This window comes from Schistocerca americana, chromosome X (assembly GCF_021461395.2).
Source record: "Schistocerca americana isolate TAMUIC-IGC-003095 chromosome X, iqSchAmer2.1, whole genome shotgun sequence".
NCBI classification, from domain to species: domain Eukaryota; kingdom Metazoa; phylum Arthropoda; class Insecta; order Orthoptera; family Acrididae; genus Schistocerca; species Schistocerca americana.
Window position 1 is genome coordinate 757,844,702 of NC_060130.1, and position 24,696 is coordinate 757,869,397.

General features: G+C 38.4%; 1 protein-coding gene across 1 annotated transcript in view; it reads left to right on the plus strand.

Moving 5' to 3' along the window:
* The first annotated feature begins 1,393 nt into the window (after nucleotides 1–1,393).
* Nucleotides 1,394–24,696, plus strand: part of LOC124555367 (solute carrier family 12 member 9) — a 132,458-nt gene continuing 109,155 nt past the window's right edge. The window contains exons 1-4 of the mRNA XM_047129258.1: nucleotides 1,394–1,821; nucleotides 2,312–2,446; nucleotides 7,803–7,937; nucleotides 23,761–23,957. Of these exons, the coding sequence (XP_046985214.1) occupies nucleotides 1,551–1,821; nucleotides 2,312–2,446; nucleotides 7,803–7,937; nucleotides 23,761–23,957 (738 nt within the window). The 5' untranslated portion in view covers nucleotides 1,394–1,550. The remainder of the gene's footprint in view (nucleotides 1,822–2,311; nucleotides 2,447–7,802; nucleotides 7,938–23,760; nucleotides 23,958–24,696) is intronic.

The following is a 24,696-nucleotide window of genomic DNA, read 5'->3' on the forward strand; positions in this document are numbered from 1 at the left end:
CCTAGAACCGCTCGGTCACTCCAGCTGGCGTCCTTCGTATATGTCCCCAATAGCACCAAGTTGCTGCGAGCAAAATATTTATCTCTTGCTTCTGTTATTTCCGAGGGACCACACACATACTGGTCAACATGGTGTCAGCGGCACGCTCAGCTTACTCGAAATGTGCTACTGGACACGTACGCATCATTTTAATGTCACTTCTGAGTCTACTTTCTGGAGATGGGCAGGCTGTTAATCTCATGCGACTACAACACCGTCACAACTTTCTTCCTGCGAAACCAAGACGGCGACATTACGTGACGGTCTGGTTCGGTACGTTGTTGGCCTATCTGAACGCCGCCATCTGAAATGCACTGTGGAATGTTTTGACGTGATGTGGAGGCAAGTATGAACTGGCCTTTATTGAACACAAAATTATGTGTAATCATATATAATCTGTTTTGTCACCAATTCGACTGTAACATGTTAGAAGTATGCGATGAAAATATCAGTAATCAAGATTTTATAGCTAAGATAATGGTAGATTACATAATTCAATGTATACTTTTCTCATTCTGTTTCAATAAGGTGATTTAAAAATGTAGAAGTTCGTTTATTTGGCCTGATTCCATTCACTAATGAGTTATGGAATCATCTTTTGGGGAAACTCCTCTCACAAAGAAAACATTTTCAAAATTCAGAAACGAGTCATTAGAATTTTATCTGGTGTCAGTCGTATATCATCATGCAGAGACCCCTTTAAGAAACTTGATATTCTAACTACTACTTCTCAGTACATATACTCATTTACGTTCTTTGCTATTTCCAACATGTCTCTTTTTACACAAAATTGTGCAAAACATGATTATAATATCAGAACCGAAAACAATCTGTATAAGGACTATAAAAGCTTAACATTAGTACAAAAAGGAGTCAAATTCATGGGAACTCATATATTCAATAACTTACCAGAGCATATCAAAGGTCTTGTAACTGATAAAGATCAGTTTCGGAGTGAATTAAAGAACTTCCTGTTGACCAACTCCTTCTACTCCATCGATGAATATCATCACAAGGATTATAGCTCATAACTCTGCATTAGAATTGTACAATATCCATGCATGTATCTAAGTATGTATATGTATATATATAACCTTTGACTCTTTCCACATCCCAGACACCTCTCAAAGGGATCCATGGAAAAAGTATAAATGTAATGTAAGTCCTTAATCTTCTGTTAGTAAAAATGTAAACATAATATGTGCTTAGTTTTGTTGTAAATTTCACTACTCAATCGTACCCAATGATTCATTCACGGTCGTATGTGGGGTGCCGTGATTCATCCCACCACAACGTACGTTATATGCATGAATGAGTATTCCAAAGATATACTTTAAGGAGGCCGCTCATCTATGGAAACAGCAGAAGTTCTCGAATGAGGGGTGGGTTTGGATGTTTGACAGTTGTGTGTGGTGCATCGTGATACTGTGAAGCGTTGCGAGTAATGTGATGATTGTGTGTTTTGTGTCGTAAAATTAACATTTTGTTTGCTTTTTGTATATAACGTGAAGATGTTGTCACCGGAAGAGGGAACAATAAATCCAGGTCCTTTTTCTTCGGCCTCAGACACAAGTGTGCCAGTTATAGTGCAAAGAGAGGACGCCCCGTTGATAAGCAGGAGGAAATTTTTCTGGAAATGGCCAAGCGCAGCAAATCCGTTCTCCAAGAACAGCAATAACAATAATAATAACAACAACAATGGCAGAACTTTAGGAACCTTTGCAGGAGTCTTCAGTCCTGTGGCTTTGTCTATGTTCAGTGCACTGCTCTTTCTTCGAGTGGGTAAGAAATGATAATTACTTATGTTTCTTATAAGCCTTTAGGTTTTGAACGTATTTCTCGATATTAAGACCTTTTACTTTCCTTTCTTCCACCACTCAAAATCCTAAAATGTCTTTGAACACTGAAAATAATTACGCCAGGTGGCAATACTGTTCTCTGAGCTGTCAGAATGAACAGGTGTTCTGTTTGTCAGTTGTCTCCTCTCTTTTCTTACTAGTTTTCTTTCTAATTAGCTGTCAATGATAGAAACCTGCTACATTGAAAATCTGAGAATCTCAATCACTTTTTATGTTGAGTCTATTTTAAGAAAATTTTTGTGTTGATAGTTTTATCTGTCTTGTAATTAAATTTGTTTTCAGTTTCCTTAGTGTCAAATTGATCCGTTTACATTGTAGTACAAATGTAGTGATGGTTTCTCATTGTAATAAAATGAGATGTGTTTGAACTCTTCTTTCAGAGTTTGTTAATTAATAGTTTATTTTATTAACAGGTTTCATTGTTGGAAATGCTGGCTTGATAGAGACAATATTACAGTTTGTCATAGCGTATGGAATACTGCTATTTACAGTTGCATCAGTGTGTGCTGTGTCAACAAATGGGGCTGTTGAAGGAGGTGGAGCGTATTGTATCCTTTCGTCTTTGCTGTATTTCTGTCCAAAACCCACAAATATTAAAAATTTGAATGTTTAGATGTTTTTGTTTCTTTGTATTAAATTTATCATATAAAGGTAATGGTATTTATAATATTTATCATACAAGAAAAGATGAAAAAAATATGAAATATCTTCAGAGCATCAGATTTTGGTCTGCCTGTGGTACAGTATTGCTGAAGTGCACCTTTTCATCGCCCTGTAATAATCACTTAACGCAGCAATATTTCCTTTTCTTTTATACTTTTTCTGAAGCAGTGAAGTATCCAGGTGAAAGCACCATCTTGCAGCCGTTCATAAGAGTGGATCAGTCTCTCACAAATGCTTTCAAATTTCTGTGTTGAAATTTTCCACAAAACCATTTGAAAGATTCTTATAGAATTGTCTTGCTACTTTTTTCATTGTCCTCTTGTAATTATTTGAACTGAGTGTCTTCAAATGGTTCTTTGGTCTATTGACCAGTGAACAGACTTGCTTTCAGGTTTTTGGAACTTACTGGGAGGATATTTAGATGTAAATAAGTGAATGCACAGCAATTTACATTTAAGACTTGCAAAATTCTTCATAATCTACTACTTTTAGTGACTTAAGCAAAGGTGTGGTTAACTCTGTCAGAGTTTTGTGCACAATTTATTTATTTATTTTTCCCTTCCTTTCCTTACCAGTAGTTAATGAGTCTCTCTTCATCCAAATTTTCTGCGAATAGTGCTTGTCCCTAGCACAGCTGTGTCACTAACACAGGAAACAACAGTACTTGATGTAGCTGTATTGTAGTCATAATGTCCACAGACATTCCACTTATATCTTGCGTAGTCCCTTCCTGTCGTGATGTTTATTATATTTGAATATATTTACTTTCTGTTGGTAGCATGTACCTCATGAAGGAAGGAAAATTGTTACCATTGTGCAAAAGTACTGTTTTTTAAGACACATCTTCGAAGTGTCATCATTTAGTTGCCATTCATTATGCCTGTGCATCACATTCAGTGCATTCATCTGACTATAAATGTCTTTGCGGTACCCGAGATAACCTTCAGTTTAAAGAATTGCTCCAATTCTTTAGTCTTATTATGAAATGTGAACATTTTGAAGGAATCGTATAGATACTTCCACTGTTTTAAATGTGACCCCAAACATTCTCTTTTCTTTTTCCACTCCTCTTGGGTGTCATCTTGTGGTTTAAAGAGGACATGCTTGGAGGGCAATTTTCTTCCTTCGAACTGGGTGATTTTTTTTTTTCCATCTTCAATTGAGTATTCATTAGAGCTAACAAAAACTTCAACATCAGTTAATTTTCCGGTGACATAATGTAGTAAACTCTTAACTCGAATGGTTTTAAATCATTTTGAGTTACAGCCATTGCCCATCACTGGATGAACCTCCTGCCCCAATTTAGGTTGGAAATTGTTATCCGAGGAAGCTACACATAAAAAATACCATCAGATATTGTTACCATAGTTTATGAATAACAGTAGAGTGAATGTTAAATGAAGCAGGTGGTTCAAAAATTTCACTCCACGAGAGACATCATGCAGTGAACATCTCATCTAGTCTTGGCCTCAGTTCGGTTATCAGGAGTTTTTACATATTTCTTTAACTATGCCATATCTAGTTGAAACCATTCATGGATGATTGTATCATTTAGAGCTACTAAATTCTGATGATTTGGATTCTACATTTCAGCCATAATTCAAAATAGTCCCAGAAATTTTTGATTAAGATAAGCTGATTTAACAGACCAGTCAAGATGTGATAGTGTGCCTGAGTGTTTGTAAGACCAGGAACAATTGCATGCAGGCCTGTGAACATGGCTGTAGTCACCTTGGAAGACAAGAGGGTCCACATCTTACTCATCGTGGAGATGTAATATGTGTAACACTTGATCACCACAAATGTTTAAATAAAATAAATATTAGTTTGTGATCACAGTACCTGAAAGAGTGGACTGATGTTGTAGTACAAAATGCCCCCCCCCCCCCCCCCAAAAAAAAAAAAAAAAAAAAAGTGAGAGAGAGAGAGGAGAAGAAGATAAAGAGAGAAAGATCCAACACTGAAAGTCTCCAGTCAGCTGCTACCCAGTTTATATGACCCATTAGTGATTTGCCGCTGTAAGTTACCATACTCTTAATGTGCATTGCATGGAGTTCCCTACATAACATGATGGGGAATCTTTAAGACACTGTTTGTACTCTGTGTTACATGGCTGTGAGTGGTACATCATTCCATGTAGACATGTAGAACAGCCTGTGGTGATACACCAGGAAATCAGGCAACTTCATTCACATTGTGATCTTGGGCAGTCCTGTACATGATAGCTCCTCTCTGCCATTTTTTCACGTCTCCATGTTGACTCATCTTACTATGCTGATTCCAAACAACGAGCTGGGTATGACTTAACATAAACAGTGGAGAGTCACATCACCACGAGGTACCAGTTTTACATTATGTACAGCATTCCAAAGTGATCAATGTGCTCTTTTAAGAGGGATGACTAATATTTTGTTTTTTAGCTTTCTTTAGTTTGTTCTAATACCAAATTGCATTAAAGGGGGGGGAGCATGTAATCCTCTTGATAATCCTCTTTTGCTCCCGCATCATGCTAAATGGGCTGCACCTCAGGGAACTTTGTTGGTTTTGACTGTGTATGAGTCTGGGGAATGTTGATTTCTGAGCTGCGTACTGTAACCATAAATTCTGTGCATACTTCACTGACCACTGTACAGCATGGTGATGGAGTGTTGTATGCCACGAGGAATGTGAATATTAGCTTAATATCCTGGATTATGAGGATGTTACAAACTGCTCTTGTGAGATGTCCATAAAGTGTACAAGAACCAGTAAAAGCACTGCCAGCAGTTCAGCTGGGCTGTTGAATACTACTAACATCCAACCTGTTAAGGGAAGCTGTGACTTGTAACCCTTCTGATCACACACATAGTGATAACAGAAGTAGAGTTCATATCAAGTGCTAGAAAATTTGTCTAATGATTAAGAGAGGAGAAGGTCTAGTAGAAAAGTTGTCATGTTTCTCCATTCAGGAAGCTGTGTCTGAAATAACAGGATCCCTGAATTTGGTGAAGGACTTCAAAATAGGACATAGCTTGTGGAAACTGCTACTCCACATCAAGCAACACTGGTGCTGAATGTGAAATAACGTAATGAGTACCCAATCGTCATGGAGCTGCACAGCACCCTAAATTTGGGGAAAAAAAAAAAAAAGTGTTGTGAATTCCAGGAACATAATATAGATTGCTACTTACTGTAAAGAAGACATGTCAAGCTGTAGACAGGCACAATTAAGACACTTGCATAAAGCTTTTGGCCACAGCCTGTGTCAGTAAGAGTGAGTTTCCTACCTGGAGTTTCCACTGTTTGGAGGACATAACATACATATATACTAAAAAATTAAAGGAAGAATGGTACTCTAATGGCATGACTGTGTGTAATGTCATCAAAAAAGTCAATGGAGAGCTGCAGAAGACACCTACAGCTGTTCTGATTTCTACTAGTGTGTGTACTGTATTTTAATCTTTACTGTCATCATGAAATGCTAAGCAGACATAAAATGCAGAGAACATAAAAAGACAGTGTCCAAAGTCATTGGCCTCTCAGCACCAGTTTTATCTGACGACACGTACACACTCGCTGTGGGTTCTGAAGTGTGTCTGACAGAACCACTTAGCCTCTCATCCAATATACCATCAGTTTTAAATTCTCTAATTTGCTGGAAGGATAAGGGAAATACAAATGCTCATCTCACCCCTGAGTTGGCTTGTGTATTGTAGTGGAACATTGTTTCTCGACACAAGTGGAGGAACTGAAGCTCCTAGCCCATGTAAGATCCTTGTGCTTATATTTTAATCACCTGGTGCTAGGGCTCTATATCATCCACTGCAAGGATGACCTTACTGGAAATATGAACAGGACCAAAAGAGGGATGACTTTGTCTCTCATACCATTGTGGAGTTAAGAGCACTACCCTGTGGTCCAGTGCAGGTGCGTGTTTTGGTTTAAATACTCACTGGTGACAGAAAACCTCACAGCCTTTAGAGCAGGAAGGGAAAAAACTGCATAAAAAAGAGGTGGCATGGGTGTCTACAGACAACACCTGGGAACATTGCACAGACAGTGGCTGCTGAATGCCAGCCAGAATCCACTATTCTGTCACTACCTTGCAACCATGGGGACGGTGGGCCCCGGATACAATAAAGCTGGTTCATCTAACTGTTCTTTCTCTATTTAGGAGCCTCAATTGGTACTGTCTGATGCTCATAATACTGCGCATGGACATGACCAAAACCAATACAGCATGAATGGTCGACCAATGCTTGGTCTGAACTTAAGAAACTAGTACTATGAGTTTAATGTAATCAGCCAACCTCATGTTCCTGTGTTATTATTTTCATCCTCATTTTAGAACATTTGAGGAAATTTATGGTATTTTACAGCTTCTGTCTCTGTCTGTTCTTCTCTCCAGTTAGTAATATTGCTCTCCATCTCAGTTCATCTAGTAAATGACGATTTGATTTCATGTGACAGTTAATTGTAATACTATCTGACATAAAGTTGTCTGCTTTGTTAAAATGAGGGTCAGGAATTTTCACGTGCCTTGAAATGACTGGGTGTTTGTGTTGTCCTCATCATTTCATCATCGTTCATGCACATGGCAAAATTGGACTGAGAAAAGATGGGGAATTTGTACGGGTGCTGATAACCATGAAGTTGAGCACCCCACAATCCAAACTTCATCATCATTGTTAAAATGAAGCACATAGATTGTAGCATCATGGTTTGTATGTTGTTGCTTTGTTATCATGAGTCATAGCAGTTTTTCATAAAGGTATTAGCCCTAACTGTTATTAAGGATTATTGAAATTTCTATCTGTAAACAGCACAAGGACTTCACTGGAGGTACTGGAGGGAGCCTTCACCAGATTGTCATTACATAAATGGTTATTTCTATTGTCTTTAGGACACAAATGTGAAATTACATAGTTTTTAGTAAATTGTCCAGTACTATCATCTAAATATTGGTTAATAAGGTCACTATTTTTATGAAAGTTCTTTGATTGTACACTATTTATGGGTCTTGTTTGTTAATTCCATCACAAATGTACAGTCATAAAGTAAGCAGGAAGAGTTTGTAGGTTAAGTATTTTTATTTATTTATTTCATGTAATCATTTGTCTGTAAATGATTATTTCGTGTTTGATGTGATAAATGAGATAGTGTGTGATGCAGGGATAGTAGAGTGAACCAAATCATATTGATCAGTAATACATTCTTGCTCAAATAATTAAAGACCAAGTTTTCTTCTTAACAGAAATTAAGTTATGATCAGCAGGACGCTGGGACCAGAATTTGGAGGTGCTATTGGCACTCTAATGTTCTTTGCAAACATTGTTAGCAGTGCCCTTTACATTACTGGTTGTGCGGAGGGATTGGTTGAAATATTCGGTCCTTCAGGTAAGTGCCCAAATTCCAGTTCTATTCCCTTTTTATTCTGTGTTGTACCTGCCATTAAAGGCACACAATATAATTCTTTACTAACAGATAAAAAGACTGATGACTTAACAAGAAATATATTGATTATTCATTGTGGAGGTCAGCATCCTGATGACTACTGGCACAGGATATGTATCTGTGTCTACAAAAGACCCATTATAAAGTTTGTGAAAGCCACCATAAAAAGGACATCATCTCCAGGGCAAAATCTGAAAGAGGAGCAGTATTTGCAGTGTCAATGTCTGGGAATCATAGTGTTGAATTATAATTCCTAAGAGTCATCTCCCCCCAGTCCCATTGAGCCAGTTGTCTAAGAAGCTATCAATAACTTCATATCACAGTCCTGCACACTTTCCTACACTGGGAGGATTTTAATGTTTATCATTAGTTACAGGGCACCACTACCCATCTACCTGTGGGATCAAGCTATCGACAGACTTTTGCATGCTATGATCTAGATCTTCCAAACATGGGGCAGAACATGCACTTCAGCTCTGCAGTGGGGCCATTCTCTGCCATTGATCTTTCATTATGCGTCCCTGACCTCCTGTGCATTAGATAATTGAACCCTGAGTATTTTTTGTGAACACTGAGTATTTTTCATCATCACACATGTGGTGTACAAATGCTAATTTTGGGAGGACTCAAGAAAATAAATTTGTGTGACTACCACCTATGTATCCATAAGGATTATACCCTTGAATGAAGGTGTTGCTAGGTGAGCCTCTCCATCAGATGGTTTTCTTGGTGCTGACCTCGGTTGGATCTGGTTTACGATTGGGCCTCAAGTTTTCACCTCTGGCATATTCTCCAACTTTGCATTAAATAAACACATGGTCCCCATTGTTGGGTTTGACCTGCCACCAATTTTCAAAACTTACCAGAGGTGCAGATAGTGCAGAGGAGGTCGCCCAGTGTGGTGTATGCGCTACCTTTGTGCCTTTCCATATGTGCACCCTTCTATTTAATAAGGTAATACACCCAAAACACATCACAGTAGCCATCCCATTGTGCGGGGGCGGGGGGGGGGGGGGGGATCTTTTAGTACCTGTGCAGTGGTAGCCCCCTGACCACATAGGGATCGCACTTCTGGTGCCTGACCTGAAAACTCCCCATGTATACCAGAGAGTATGTGCCCATTGTGACAGGGGCAAGGGGACTCTGAGCAATGGATTACTGGCCAGGTAGTTGTTGTTGAGGTCGGGTGGCACCCATGGGGAGAGCAGATGAAGTTATCTTCTGCTGGTGACCGTATGGCCCCAGCACACTCTATGAAAGGAGAGAGGACAGTCCTCTTTCAGTACAGGGAGGTACGACCCAAAATGTTTCCTTCCCTTGTGATGCAGTGGGAGAAACATAGGGCTAAACGGGAAGCAGAGCAATACTGATAACACCTCCCTCCAAGGGAGAAGTAGCAGCCCAAGTCCAATAACGAGGCTTCCCCGCCATCCTGGGTGGTTTTGTCCCCTCCTGCTCACTTAGTCAGACCCAGTTTTTATGGATGTCACCCCATCCTTGTCAGTGATGGCCACTGACCCAGTGACATGACCTACCCTCAGCTTCTTTATGTCTGATCTGGACCCTCACCTCATGATAATCCAGTGGAATTGCAATGGATATTTCTGTCACCTACTGGAAATACAACAGGTTGTTTCCTCTTCATCTGTGTTCTTTCTTGCTCTTCAAGAAACGCACTTCCACGATGACCACTGTTCAATGTTTCATGGTTATTGGGCATTCTGTCAGAACAAGGTGGCTCCGAGATAGCATCTGGAGGGGACTGCACTTTGTCTTCCATTGGTGTCATTAGTGACTGGATCCCCATTTGTACCAACCTTGAAGCAAAAGTGGTATGAGTGTGAACGAGCCCAGCATTCACCATTTGCAGTGTCTCCCTCCCTCCAGGTAGGCCACTTCCTTGTGTTCAACTGCCTACCTTAATACAGCAACTCCTGACCTCATATCTCCTCCTAGGGGACTGGGGACTTCAATGCACATTACCCCCTGTGTGTGTGTGCCACTTCGACAGGTAGGGGTCTTCTAACTGACCAACTTATTACAGACTTTGATTTGTGTCTCCTCAATGTGATGGTTGTCATACTCATTTCAATGCCACTCATGGCATGCTCTCATCTAAGTCCTTGAAGGAAATGTCCTCCCAGTAAAAGTTAGTTACGGTGTATAGGTGTTCATATTCTGAGGAAAGAAAAATAAAAAAAAATGAATGCCTACATCCTGTTGACATGGTGACCAATCATCCAAAAGTCACTGCTGTCACCTCATCCTGCCTAACTCAGTTTTTTCCAAACCAGTTCTACCATTGCTCCTACTCTGTTGGTTCCTGCAACACCATCTTTGCGAACCATTTCCCATACCTGGGCAGAGAAGCAGCTTTCTAATTTTGTGTCTACCAATAACAGGCCTCGCTCTTAGGGCTCCTCTCCCTGGAAACCCACACATCAGAGGCCCGACACCAGATAATGGCTGAAAAAGCCACGGCTCTTCATCCATCCCCACACCTACAGTGGATAAGCCCACACAAGAATTATGATGATGATGATGATGATGATGATGATGATGTGGCGGCTATTCTGGTGGCCCCAGAGGTGCCTGTCTCCACATGCCATCAGATTCTGAGCCACTGTTCATTGACATTGTCCCATCTTAACTGGGACATGACTAGTCTTCCTGGCCCCTTCACACCTTAGGCCACCCTCAACGTGATGATCCAATGGATTCATAATGTATACTGCTGTCACCTGCTGGAACTGCAACAACTAATTTCTTCTTATTCTGCAGTCTGTATTGCCCTACAAGAAGCTTACTTCACTGATGACCATTCCCCAAAGCCTTATGGTTACCATGCATTCCGTTGGAATTTTTCTGGCAACAGGAGGGCAACTTGTTGGATCTGTGCATTGGCTCACACAGATGTTGTTAGTGACTGAATTACTCTCCTTACCAGGCCGTTAGCAATAACATTGTGAGTGCAGATTATTCCAGTGCTCACCATTTGTAACATTTGTATATCTCCAGGCTGGGCACTGACTTCTCTTGAGATGACCACCTTAATCAAACAGCTCTTCCCTGCTTTACTGCTTGGGGATTTTAGTGCTCACCACCCACTGTGAGGAAGTAATAATTTTTATGGTAGGGGTCAACTGATCAAACAGCTTCTTTCTGATATCGATCTATGCCTCCTTGACTATTCCTACCCACTTCAGTGCCACTCTTGACACCATTTTGGCTATTGTTGTTACGATCTATTCCCCAATCTCGGTGGTGATCCTTGTGACAGTGACTGATTCCCAATGACCCTGACCCTTCCTTGTCACCACTTGACTGAGTATTTACCATGATGGGCTCTTTGAAGAGCCAAGTAGCAATTATATACCTCTGCTGTCACTTTCACCCCTTCTCTGTCAGACTGCATCTGGGCAATCACCTGTGTGCCTTGGGTACTGCTATTCCTCTTTCTACAAGGTACACTCCACTGCCGGTCAGTCCTGTTATGGACCAAAGATTTTGCAGTAGCTATTCTGGATTATCATAGTGTCCAGCAGTGTCTCAAGCAGCATCCTTAACAGGCTGCCCTTCTCACTTTTAAGTGACTTCGTGCTAAGTCTTTCTATCAGAAGGAATGCTGGGTGCGCTATGTCTCCTCCTTGAGAACGTATGCCTTTCCTTCCCATGTGTGGGCTAAGCTCCATAGTCTTCTGGGCCATGAAAGATCAACCTTTCAGGGTTGTCTTTGTACTGAGGCGTTGGCTTTTGCTGAACACCTTGTGACCCACTTTGTGACATTGTTAGTGCCCTCTACTTACCCAGCTACCTTTCCAACACAGAAAGGACAATTTGAAGAAATTCCTGTATGTTTCACCTCCTGCCAAGCCGATTTATATAATGAACCTTTCACTGACCAGGAACTGCTTCATGTTCTTGTCTCATCTCGTGATACAATCCTAGGCCCCAATTCAATTCATAATTAGATGGTCCAACATCTGAATGTTTCTCAAAGGTTACAGTTTCTCAGGGTCTTGAACTGTATTTGGCTTGAAGATGTCTTCCCTCCGAAATGGCAATATAGTATCATTTTCCTAATCCTTAAGCCAGGCAAAAACCCAATGTCTATTGACAGCTTCCAACCAATTAGCCTCTCCAACATGCTTTGCAAACGGCTTGGAAGGATGATTGTTCACTGCTTATGCAGAGTCTTACAAGCAGTCACTCCTTCTGGGCCTTCATGCTAACCATGGTCTTCCAAATTAGTTTTTTCTAATATTAGTGACCATTTATGGACAGCTGAACCGATTCTCCAATTTATTTTGTATATTAAGGTTTTAAACTACCTTCAGGATGGGGCGGTTGGGGTTGGGGCTTCTACCCCTGCATACAGGTTCTGGGGGATCCTTGGCTCCTACCTCCTGTGCCAACTGCCACTTTCATCCCTCTTTTACTCCATTTTTATTGCTTTTAGATGCAGTTTCTTTTTTTGTGCTGCACCCTGTTTCCATTTTCTGTTGAATAGTGGGTTCCCTTTAATGCCTTGGCTATGATGGATCAGGGATAGGATGGCTGTGGACAGAACGTCTCCCATGACATGCAGAGCTCCGCAGACTCCCACCTGCTGCCTTACCTATTTCTCATCTTGTTTTTATTATTAATGGTCCAGCTGATGTCCATTACATTTTTAGCCTTTTCACTTTTACATTTCTGAATCTCCAGACTAGAATGCGTTCTTTGCTCTGTAACTGTTTTCGTCCTTATTTTGGCTGGTGGGGGTTGGATGCTGGTGGAGTTTTGATCACCATAAATGAGCCTTAGGAGACCCCTCGTCTGCTCTGACTGATGTACCTGCTTGATGAATATAATTCTCCATAAATTATTTCTCCTCTTTGCCATCGGTGTTGCCTTTAATACCTTGATTTTACTGCTCCTACGTACTTTCATTATCTGAACACATCACTAACTCCAGATAAACTACCCCTGGACTGAGGGACTGATGACCTTGCTGTTTAGTCCCTTAACCCTCCATCAACCAACCAACTGGTCCTTTCTTCGCTAGCTTCTTAAGAAAAGTGTGTATTATTCTGCTGGGTATCAGCTCACATGGGAATTCTGGGAAATGAGCAGGCAGATACAGCAACCAAGGAGATCTACAAGGAACATAATGTAACACAAGTGGTGTACCCCCGCAGTGTGTCATCTTTGTATAGAATCGAAGAGTTATACAACTGTGGGGTGAGGAGTGGCTGGTGATGTAGGATAATAGGCAGTGGTTGGTGAAGCCAGCTGTGATGCATCTCATATGAGCTACTAAGTTCTCTTGACATGTGCATAAATTGGGTATAGTCCATTAATTCTTTCAGCTCTGAATATTTTTTTAATTGCACAAATTTCGAGTAGTAATTTGTTTTATAGTCTACAATTACACCAGGAAAAATACTAAAAAAATTGTTTTTGACTAAGTATATGAAAAAAGGACCCACATGATCATGTGGATTGGAGTTTATTATTACAATGTGTGCAGTATGCTTCACAAGTACACAGGACTATGAGTGACAGATGAATGGCATATTTATCTTGTCCTAATATAATTACATACTTATTATTCATCTATGTGTCTCCTAGAATACAAATTTAAAAAAAAAAAAGTTAGAGGTTGTCATTAAAAATCATTCTTACTTATATAATATACTAAGAGAATATTGCTTCTCTGTGTGATACTGCTTGAAACATTGTTATTCATTCATGTGTAAACTAGAACATAAATTTAAGTTATTAATTATTGTCATTGGAAAGCAATACTTGAAAGATCACTAATAATAACAAAAAAAGAATGAGATCACATTACTTCTGTCTGTGAAATTGCTTGAAACAATCTTTATACTTCAAAAGACATTAATATGCATTGTACTTTTCACAACAAATTTTCAATTCAATTTATTGTTCGTAACACATAATTTTACATGCATGTGCGTTTTCAACTAAGTATAAAGTTTTTACAATTACAGTTTTCTTAGTTTACATTATTTCTTATTACATTGTAGTTCATGATAAATTCAAGTTATAAGGGCATTTTTGGATAAGCCACTGCTTGACTTGCTTCTTAAAATTATCCCCTGTCAATATCTTAACTTCATTAGGTAACAAGCTATTAAAAACGACTCCTTGGACATCTTCTGTTAACCATATGAGAATCTTTTCTATGCCTTGTTTCGCAGTTCTGAATATCCATGTTCCTTTTTGTTATCTTAGTGTCTTCTTTCACTAGCATTATAGTTTCTAGCATATACATGGCATAAACTGTGAGAATATTGTGTCTAATGAATAGGGATTTGCAAGAAATTCCTGGTTTTTCTTTTGCTATGATCTTCAAGGCTCGCTTCTGCAGTATGAAAACTCACCCCACAGTACCATTCCATAAGACAAGAAAAGATACAATGATCCATAATATACAGTCCTTAGGGATTCAGAATTAAGATATGGTGGTAATCTTCTTAATACATATAGACTGGGTGTGTGTGTTTTTTTTACACACATGAAAGTCGATCATCTATGCATAAACCTAAGAATTTACAGCCTGTATAGGTTTTTGGTAGAATTTCATCAATCTCAGTATTTTGTGTGTTTAGACCACTTGGTTTAAAATGAATAATATTAGTTTTTTCTATGTTTAATTTTAGATTCCCTCCTTCAACGTGAGCTCTTGCCTTTTCAATAAAGTTACGTATCTCTTTAACTATGCTGGGCTCATTGTCTGCATACATAGTGATCAAGAGAACTTGAGAAATCATTTACATAGCATATGAATAGGACTGGACCTCAAATAGAGCCCTGAAGATTCCAAAATGTATATTTCTTGTACTTGACCTTCTCCTCTCCAGTATTTCTCCATTAGAGTACATAATCTCTGTGCACTGTTGTCTACCCTTTAAATAGGTTTCTAGCAATTGCATGAGTTTTACAGTGACACCACTCTGTAATTTTTGATAAGAGCACATCATGATGTACTCTTATCAAAAGCCCTTGAGAGGTCCAGGAATACTCCTGCGGCTTGGGATTTTTCATTTATTTTTTCAAGTACATTATGGACAAATAGCACTGCTGCTGACGTGATACTTCGACCTCTTCTGAAACCATGCTGGAAATCACGTAATATGTCAACATTGTTGTAATGTTCCAAGATTTTTTTAAATATTATTTTCACTATCGGTTTGCTGAAAGTTGAGATTAGGGCAATGGATTTGTAGTTCTGTACACGCTTTATTTTCCCCTTTCTGTGTATTGGTTTCACTACAGACAGTTTCAACTTGTCATGGAACACACTGTGTTCGAGAACACAGTTTATTAGGTGAACTAGTGGTTTCATTAGTTCATGTTTACATTTCTTCAATGGATATAGAGAAATTTCATCTAATCCTGCCGATTTTTTTGATTCTGAGGTTATTAATAAGCTGCAGAATGTCATATGTGCTTACTGTGGGTAGTGTACTGCAGTTCTGTTTGTTACAGGACTCAAATGAGTGCTATGTATCCTGTTTCATAGAGACATAATTTTCAACAGTATCTGTGAAGTAATTATTAAAAATATTGCTGACTAGAAGAGGATCAGAAATATCTTCATTATTCACACTTAATTGTACATTATTAATTTTAGTTTCTGTTTCATTGTTTCTGATTTTATTTACAATTGACCAGCAAGTCTTTGAAATGTTATCTGAACCTCATATCTGTTGGCTGATTCTTTCTGATTTTAGTCTCCTGACTTCTTTGCAGTACTGCTTGTAGAGTTCTTTATATAATTTAGTTAGTCTGTGTAAGCTACACGTGTTTTTCATTTTTTCTTTCATATCTTTTGTTTTAAAATCGAATGGCACAGGTTTTGATTTTGAAGGTTGATTTTTCTGTATGCTCACTTTTTTAATTTGTAGCTCTATTTAAGTGCTCAGTCATAATTTCTGTGAACATGTTCCGTTTATTGTTGGCTCCATGGATAGTCATATGATTCCCATGATTCCTCACTTAAACTGTGTCTTAGTGTAACAATGTTGTTTGCAGACAATATTCGCCTGTGCTTGTACATTTTCTTGGTTTGAATTTGGTATTACATTTTAGCTCCAGTGTTTGATCTAAATGATCTGAGAGGTGACCATTTATTATGTCTGTTGAGATGATACGGTCATAATTTGTGATAACATGATCAATTGAACTACTATGTGTGTTAGCTATTGTGGTGTGTACTAGGCCAAGAAGATCTTTAACCTCATAAGACAGGATACAATCTGTAAAACGTTTGCTTCCCTGACCATCATGTTAAGTATTGATGTTCAGATCTCCCAGTATGACAAGGTTTACACTTTTACAGCCTGACATTAATTTACTTAAAACTCCATCAAATGATTTCAGAAAAGAATCAAACTTTCCTCACATGGATCTATATACACCTATGACATAGTAAGGAACACTGCAAAATGTGATTTTAAGAATTGAAATTTCGAAAACTTTGTCAACACAGAAATTGTTCCCCATAACACTTTTTCTGTGGTAGTTATGAAGTTACATTTTCTTGAGTAGATGGCAACACCATCACCTTTATTGTGTGTTCTGCAGTAGAATGTAGCTAGATTGTAGCCTTCTAATTTGCAATATTGAATGTTGTTCACTGTTTACTGGTGTTCTGTAACTATTATTACATGTAGAGATAGTCCTGTGATAAATGATTCAAAAGCATAAATTATTCTCGTGTGAACTGACGTCTGCTTGAGGCACTTACAAAACACATACACTTGCATCTGGTGTTGTGCTGGTGGAAGGTTTTATTGTCTTAAGAAAAAACATCACTCTTGTTCTGCCAATATATCGTTTTACTGACCTGGCATTTCATGGTTGATTCTCCCAAGTATTCATAATTTTTGTCCTTGAGAGGTATGGCCTCTGTAGCACAATACTGCACATTCAATTTGCTGTTCACTATTTCTTGGATCCATTTTATAACTAAGTCCTTTCCTAGTCTGTTGAGATGTAAGCCATGGGATGTATGGAACCTTCTTCCTACATAACTTATGTCCACAAATGTAACATTTTTGAATCTCGTGCGTCTATTTAGGATCTATTTATTTGCGCTTCGCACTTCTTTATTAACACACAACCAGATTGGCAAGTCGTGTTGATATGGCTCTTCTCTTACATTATGTTAATCTACACTGGAAAAATCAGGCTATCAATGGCTGAGAAATGATCATAACCATCTACTCTCTTTGTTATTACAAGTAATAGGATGTGGGAGGATTGGAATCTTTTGATCTTTTACCATCCTTGGACTCAGTTTCAGCCCTGGGTATTTCCGTCTCTGGTCTTTCTGTCACTGGAGTTACGACCAAAGATGCAGCAATTTCCAATCAAAATTTCAGAAAGTTCTTTTCCATGGAATTTTAATTTTTAGCTATTGTGTATTTCATCCAACTATTCACAGTAGTTACGCAAGTGCAGAATGATCTTCAAAGTCCAACACCTTACCTAAACAAAGTGCGGTAGTCCTCCATTTGCTGATAATACCCATTGACTGGTTATATTTGTATGCAAGAGAAGGATATTGCAACTCAGAATTTTTTCCTCTTTTTGGACAAGTGCTTCACCTTGTGTTATGTGTGAATTCCAGAACATGTAGATGCATTTGCGATCTGCTTGCAGTCTTTCTATTGTACTAAAACTATCTTGCCATCACTTGAAACAGTTTGTAATGAATCCTCTGATTTTATTTTGGAAGTATCATGGAAGTTTATCTTGATCATCATAACTGTTCCTCTTCCATGAGACTCCACATCAGCTAATTTCTCCAGCATGGGAATTTTAGTGAAATATCTGTCAAAATACAAGCAGCACCTAGGGGGAATGGTCTGTGACAGCTGAAGAACCACGACTAGCCCAAGTCCCAGCTCCATCGAGATTCCTTGAAGCATCTTAGTGTATTTCAAGTTCTGTTGAAAGACCTGAAGTTGGTGAAATCACAAAATTTTTCAAACCTACAGGACTCTGTTTATTTTTGGCAAGCTGTTTAAAGAAACACTTCTGAAAAAGAAATCATCTGTTCACCAATGGAATAGGATTTACAATTTATAGGAAGGCTAGCTAAGTACCCTTGCTAGGGTATGTATTTATTCCACTCTTCTATTAACCCATCTCCTTCTTCCTCTGTGTCTGTTCACTTTCTCCACCTCTACTTTGTCCATCTACTCCTCCCCTCTCTTGCTGTTCACCTCTGCCACTCCCCCCCCCCCCCCCCCTCTCTCTCTCTCTCTCTCTCTCTCTCTCTCTCTCTCTCTCTCTCTCTCTCTCTCTCTCTCTCTCTCTCTCCCCCTCCCCCCCTCTCCCCCCCTCCCCCCCTTCCTCATTATTCCCCCCACCCCAATATGAGGTTGCTGGTTCTTATCCCCAAATAATTTCTTTCGGGTTATAGCTCAATTAAAATTATTTTACAATTGAGATCTGTCACTTGCTGCTACAGTGTTGTCACATCTACTGCCAGCTGTCACTCAGTTATAGGTGACACACAAACATGTCAGGTCAGTTTACAAATTCTCTTTATGCGTAACACAGAGCAGTGCTGGAAGTGGCCACCACAAGGTATGATGGAAATGGGAAATACCCTGTTGACAGCTGATTTTAAGTGACCAATGATTGATCTGTGGCAAATGATGAGTTTTGTAGCCCTGAATTTAAACTTGTGTCCTAACCTAACTACAACCTCATAATGTACAGCATATCCAAGAAAATGATCAACAATCTGCATCTGAAGTAAAATCATGATTGCTTTGTTCACAGTGTTTAAGGCTAAGCCGTATGAGTAAACTCTGGACAGAACAATTTTGTAATATGTTTGTTTTTGTAGCCATCTTCCACAGTAAAATTTCAGTTTTAGTGGTAAAACAAACTGTAGTTATTTCTCGCTGTCTTTGGTTATCTGTAATTGTTCTCATGCTGGCTACACAGCTGATGAGCAGTCCTAGTGGACGCTTGGTTGCAGGTTATGGATTATACAAGCAGATTCCAAACAAAAAATAATGTTCGGAAGAAAAATAAGAGGGAATAAAAAGTCAATACGATGATGAAAATGATGCTACAAAGTATTAGAAATCAAAAAAGTAAATTAATTGAACAAGAAAGATACTCAGTCCTTTGACTAGACTTAGAAAAACAAAAGATTTCACTATATTTGATGAACTTTGAACTTTTGACCTTTTGCACATCAGGTTTATATACTAGCCATTATGCTTTGCTATTACACTGCAAAACATTGTTGTATTTATGACTCTGGTGTTACAGTCACAATTATTGACAGTCTTCAGAAATTTGGCTTCACACAATGTCATATGAACCTCATCTACTGTAGACCGATCTCTGTGATTATAACAACTATATAAATGACAGTTGAATCATGCCTTGTGTGGAAGGTGGTTAGTGCTGTGTATGGAATGTGTGTATTTCATTACCATTGTGTGTGTGTGTGTGTGTGTGTGTTTGGTGGTGTTGCCACCCTGTTACTTCCCAAGATGGTATATGTGTACCTTAACTATCTACAAGAAGTATTAATCATATGAAAATGTGTGAAAGGTTTATAAATATTTGTGAGTCTGAAGGTGTTTCTTTTATTTCACTCACTGTCAATTGTAACAGACATTCAACATAAGCTTTGTTGTCATCAGACAAATCACTGATGTCACTTGTTCAATTTAAAATACTAAACATTTATCACTCTCAGGCACAATACATTTTCCAGTTAGCATTTGAGAAGCAATTCCCATTGCAATAAATAATTTTTAATGCGAAGGTAAATTTTAATTAACATTTTATCATTTCTTAGCTCCTGAGCATGATAATGCTGGTCGATGGTATAAAATTCAAACAAAATGCGGTACTTATGCACATGATAGCTGTTTTTTGTTACACATTAAACAACATAATTTGAAAAAAAAAGTGAAGAATGGCTTACAGTTGGGATAATTACGTCTTTATTGATAAGAAAAATTAATATTGTTATTTATTTAAGCAATATAATGAAGAATAATAAAAAAACTTACCTTGCTGTTGTGACAACACTTGCTGACCTGCTGAACTTTTTTAGAGCAGTATGCCACCAACAGTTAAAACCTGAAATGCAATCATACCAGCAAGTGTAGACCTGCATGACCGATGCGAGGTGATGTGAGCCAGTGGAACAAACAAAGAAAATACTTTTACCAACTGAGGTGTTAACATATAGCTTCATCATTATTATTTTGGCAAGAGGAGGTGCTGATGTTTGTGCTCATGGTGTGTGAATCACTGTACGCCACATTTTAATGAAGTGCATCTTTTATTCATACAAGAGGGCAGAATCAGACTTAAGTGGGAAGTTGTCCTCTGTTTGAACTGATGACAACCCTAAACTTTTAGGCTGGAGGCTGTGGTGTGTTTGTAGGCCAGTGATCAGTCACCTTTTTGTGGTATTGTTTCTTATGTTTCTATATTCCATCAGTTTTTATTGTGCGAGTCAGAACTGAGCCATCATATCATTCTAATGGTTCATTTATCTGCCACATTATAGTGGTGTGCCTTTTTAATTCTATAAAATTTCCACCAGGACTAAATTATGATATTTACCAAAAACCATGCATTTTTCTATGTATGGGGTGGGATACATACATAAAAGAAAGCCACAGGTTTTAGGAATATATTTGAAATTAGCTCCAGTGGAATTTCTTTTAACCACAGGCCTGTCCAAATACATTTTTTAGTGTGGACAATAAAGACCTTGCTGTTGTGTATGCAAACATACGCTGCCACCACCACCACCACCACCACCACCACCACCACCACATTGTATTCTTAAACTCCTCAGTTTTCCTTGAAATCCAAATCACACATCCTAATACCAATGTTGTTGATTTGGCTCTTCGGCTGCATGTTCAGGAGTGTAACAGCAGATGAACTTCCAATTGACTTTAAATCAACTGTTTACATAGTATTAATTCATGAGAAGGCAGAAAATAGTGCAACAAGCCAGTACATTAAACCAAGAGTTTTAAATAATAGAAGCAGTAAAAGTAACAACACACCTTATAGCTGAGGTACTGAGTCATCGGTCAGGACTACCCATCACCACATCTAAACCATAGGTGTTCATATAAATCTGTTCTGCCAACATCTCTGATGAACAAAGTAACAGAACAAAACATGAATACAATTATGAGAGTCATACATAGGTGATTGGAAACACTGTAGTGACTAGCAGTGAAGATAAATCCTTAGCAAATATATGAGGGCTATCAAGAAAGTAACCTCTGCAAAGATATAAATAAAATACTATTACAGTTAAAGTTAATTTCTTTAAAATATTTTAAAACTACTTCTTTCTATTACTTCTCTATATAATCACTATGATATTTAAGCATGTATCATCTCTCTTAATGAGATGACAAATTCCCTCTGCATGGATTTCTGCTGCCTGGGATTGCAGGTAGCCCATGACGGTGTCCTGAACTTCTTCAGTTTGCTGTTAAGCAGTAACTGATTGCCACTTGTGAAATTAGATCATCATATTCCAAAGAGCTGTTGTATGATGAAAGCTTCAAAAATGGTTGCTTAACAAGACTCACTGGACACTGCACATGCAACTAGCTGTATTTGCACAAAGGAATGTTTTCATGGACATGGTAGAATGTATCAGAAGTGTTTTTCATTCTCATGTGGTACTGTCTGTCTGAAGTATGTGTACACCACATATAGATGGTAACTTTGTTGAATAAGTTGTGCAAATTGACAGTAAAGAATAGGTGGTCCACCCTGTTGCAGTTTGAATGCATGCCTTGCAACAGTTTCACTGCGATGACAAAAACCAGAGACTGTGATCAGACAGTGGTAGAACTCTCCAAATGGTAATAATCATTCTTTTTGAATTGCAAGATTATAGGAGACTGGTAGAGTATAAGCAAATATATAGCACTACTGGACCAAGTTACTAAAAATAACTATAAGAGATAGAACACAAAATATGGTGGATTACTGGTCGTTTCAGCATAACATTTCCAGATAGCTGTAAAGTGTTTGCCAGACTGGTACCTAAACATAAGTCCCTGCATTTCATGAGCAATGTTGTGGCTGACAGCAATCCAGACACTAGTTTTTTGTCCCACCAAAAATCACTCTTTTAGTGCCTATTTACTTGCTTAAAATAATTTATTAACAGCAAAACATGTAGGAAGTGTTGTGTGGCAATGGAACAAGTCAGCATATACTTGGGTTGCAATACTATAGCTTGAATGTGGCCAACTACTCCATCTTCTTGTGGCAATTAGGCTATTGCTGTATCTGTACTTTGTGATAAGATGCTTGAATGAAATCTTGTATGGTATGTGGTAAGCTCTTACTCCACAGTCAAAGAATACTTCTGTACTGTTGTTTTCTAATTACATCTGAAAGGCTTAAGTGATGTCTCAGAATGAGATTGTTCTGTGGTTAGGATCCTACTTTCAATTTTGACAGAAGCAGACTTTGTATCCCTGCTTTGCCACTCTGATTTTGATTTCCTATAGATATCTTTTAGTTGAATGCCAAGATAGTACAGTGCTTCACAGCTTCCTTCAACTGAGTTGATAACCCCTCTCTAATGACCGTGACAGTACTCAAACCTGTCTTTAGGAGTTTTATGATAGAACTTAAACCTTTCTTGAGCAGTTTTATGAAGGATGTATTTGACTGTGGCATAAGTATGGATGCACAGAATTTGTATCAGAACATAACTGATACTCCAGATTGGATTTACACTCTGCAGCAGAATGTGTGCTGATCTGAAACTTCCTGGCAGATTAAAACTTTGTGCTGGACTAGGACTCAAACCTGGGACCTGTGTCTTTCACATGCAAGTGCTGTCATCTGCCTGTCACATGAGGATCATACACAGGATCATACTAAAATATTTCCATAACATCTCTGAATGCTGAAGCTCAGAATTAAGCCCTTGTCTTCTAGAAATTAATTATGCTACTATAAATTTCAAATAATTGGTAAACTTGTTGACCCTATTTTTGATTATAAGTTGAACTGGTTACTTTTCATGCGAAACTTAAAAAGTGGAAAAAAAACCTCAACAGTGTTTCAGTATGTTATTATATATTTGCATCTGGTGATGAAGAACAGCTTTTTTATAACTCAGGCTTGATTAAAGATGTGCGATGTATGGGTTCCAAAGACTTACATGTCTGAAAAGCTCTTGGTGCAATTAGCCATGAAGAAACTGTACTGTATATTGTTGCTCTGAGAACTAGTCTTGTGTTCAAAACTTGTGCTGAGGTCAGTGCATTTCATTTTGTTAATATGGCAGCTTCTTGTGGTGTGACACATCTCGACCAGTTTCTCTTGTCTCTACATACCTTCATTTACTTTACATGCAGTTTTTCATCAAAACAGGTCTATTAAAACTGTGACACCCACATTAAATTTAATCATATGTAGTATCACCATATTGTATCCTTAGGATACAGTAATAAAATATAATAATAAAAAATAAAAAAAATGCACTCAGTGCAATTACTGACTAAATTTGTAAGTCGTCGTTGTGATAAACTTAAGACTGGGAATTTACTTTAGGTGCAAAGGAGACAAAGTATTCAAGGTAAGATGTCTCTGTGTGTAACAAATGGAACATTATTGTGCTGTTAGTGACAAGGTAACAGTGTGATCTTAATATGTTCATTATGTATGTACTCTGTGTATACAAAAACTATGGTAATTTATGTTTTGGCAGGATATCTGGTGCATGATGTGCTTCCAGATGGTCGCTGGTGGAGGTTTTTGTACTGCTCTGGTCTTAATGTCCTCAACTTGCTGGTGTGCTTGGTTGGAGCAAGCATGTTTGCAAAGACAAGTGTCCTAGTGTTTGGCATTGTTTGCATTTGCCTGATTTCAGTGATTGTCAGCTTCCTGTCTGTTGGACCTATGCAGGTAAATACTTTCTCTGTAAATTCCTAAATCTACTAACTTATAATTAAAATATAAAAATATTTTATGTTTACAGGTGTTCTCCTTTCTTTGCAGTTGAAATAATAATTGATCATAGTTTTTTACTCTTTCATTTACATATTTTTATATGATTGTGAAATGCTTTGCTCTAACTCACTCCTGTCATTTGACAAGCCTAGCCCGTCACACTACCATGAGGCTGTTGTATTGTTGGAAGTATGCAGTTATAGCACTGTGTGTAGATCAAAGTAGAGTGATCATAGGACTACAAATGGTTCTTGGATGCTCTGCAGAACACACTGCATTTCTTTCTAAGCTCGTGAAAAAACTTCTTGGCAGTATCACTTTTGTCATGAGGAGAAAGTTGCAAACCTTATAAGCGAAGTTTGAAAGAGGAATACTCAATTTAGTGATAATTTATATGATGGTAGCTATTTTTCTCCAAAAGTCTGAGAGAATGATCATGAGACTAGTAATGGAAATTGTGAAACAGATATGACCGTACACGTATTTTCTGCCTATATTGTCCCCCCTGCGGGTTCGGGGGTTAGAATAGGCCTGCGGTATTCCTGCCTGTCGTAAGAGGCGACTAAAAGGAGTCTCACATGTTTCGGCCTTATGTGATGGTCCCCTCTCGGGTTTGACCTCCATCTTTCTAAATCATTTCAAAGAGCGAGCCTTACATGGTGCACTGTATCCGTCATGCAATTAGACCTTTAGC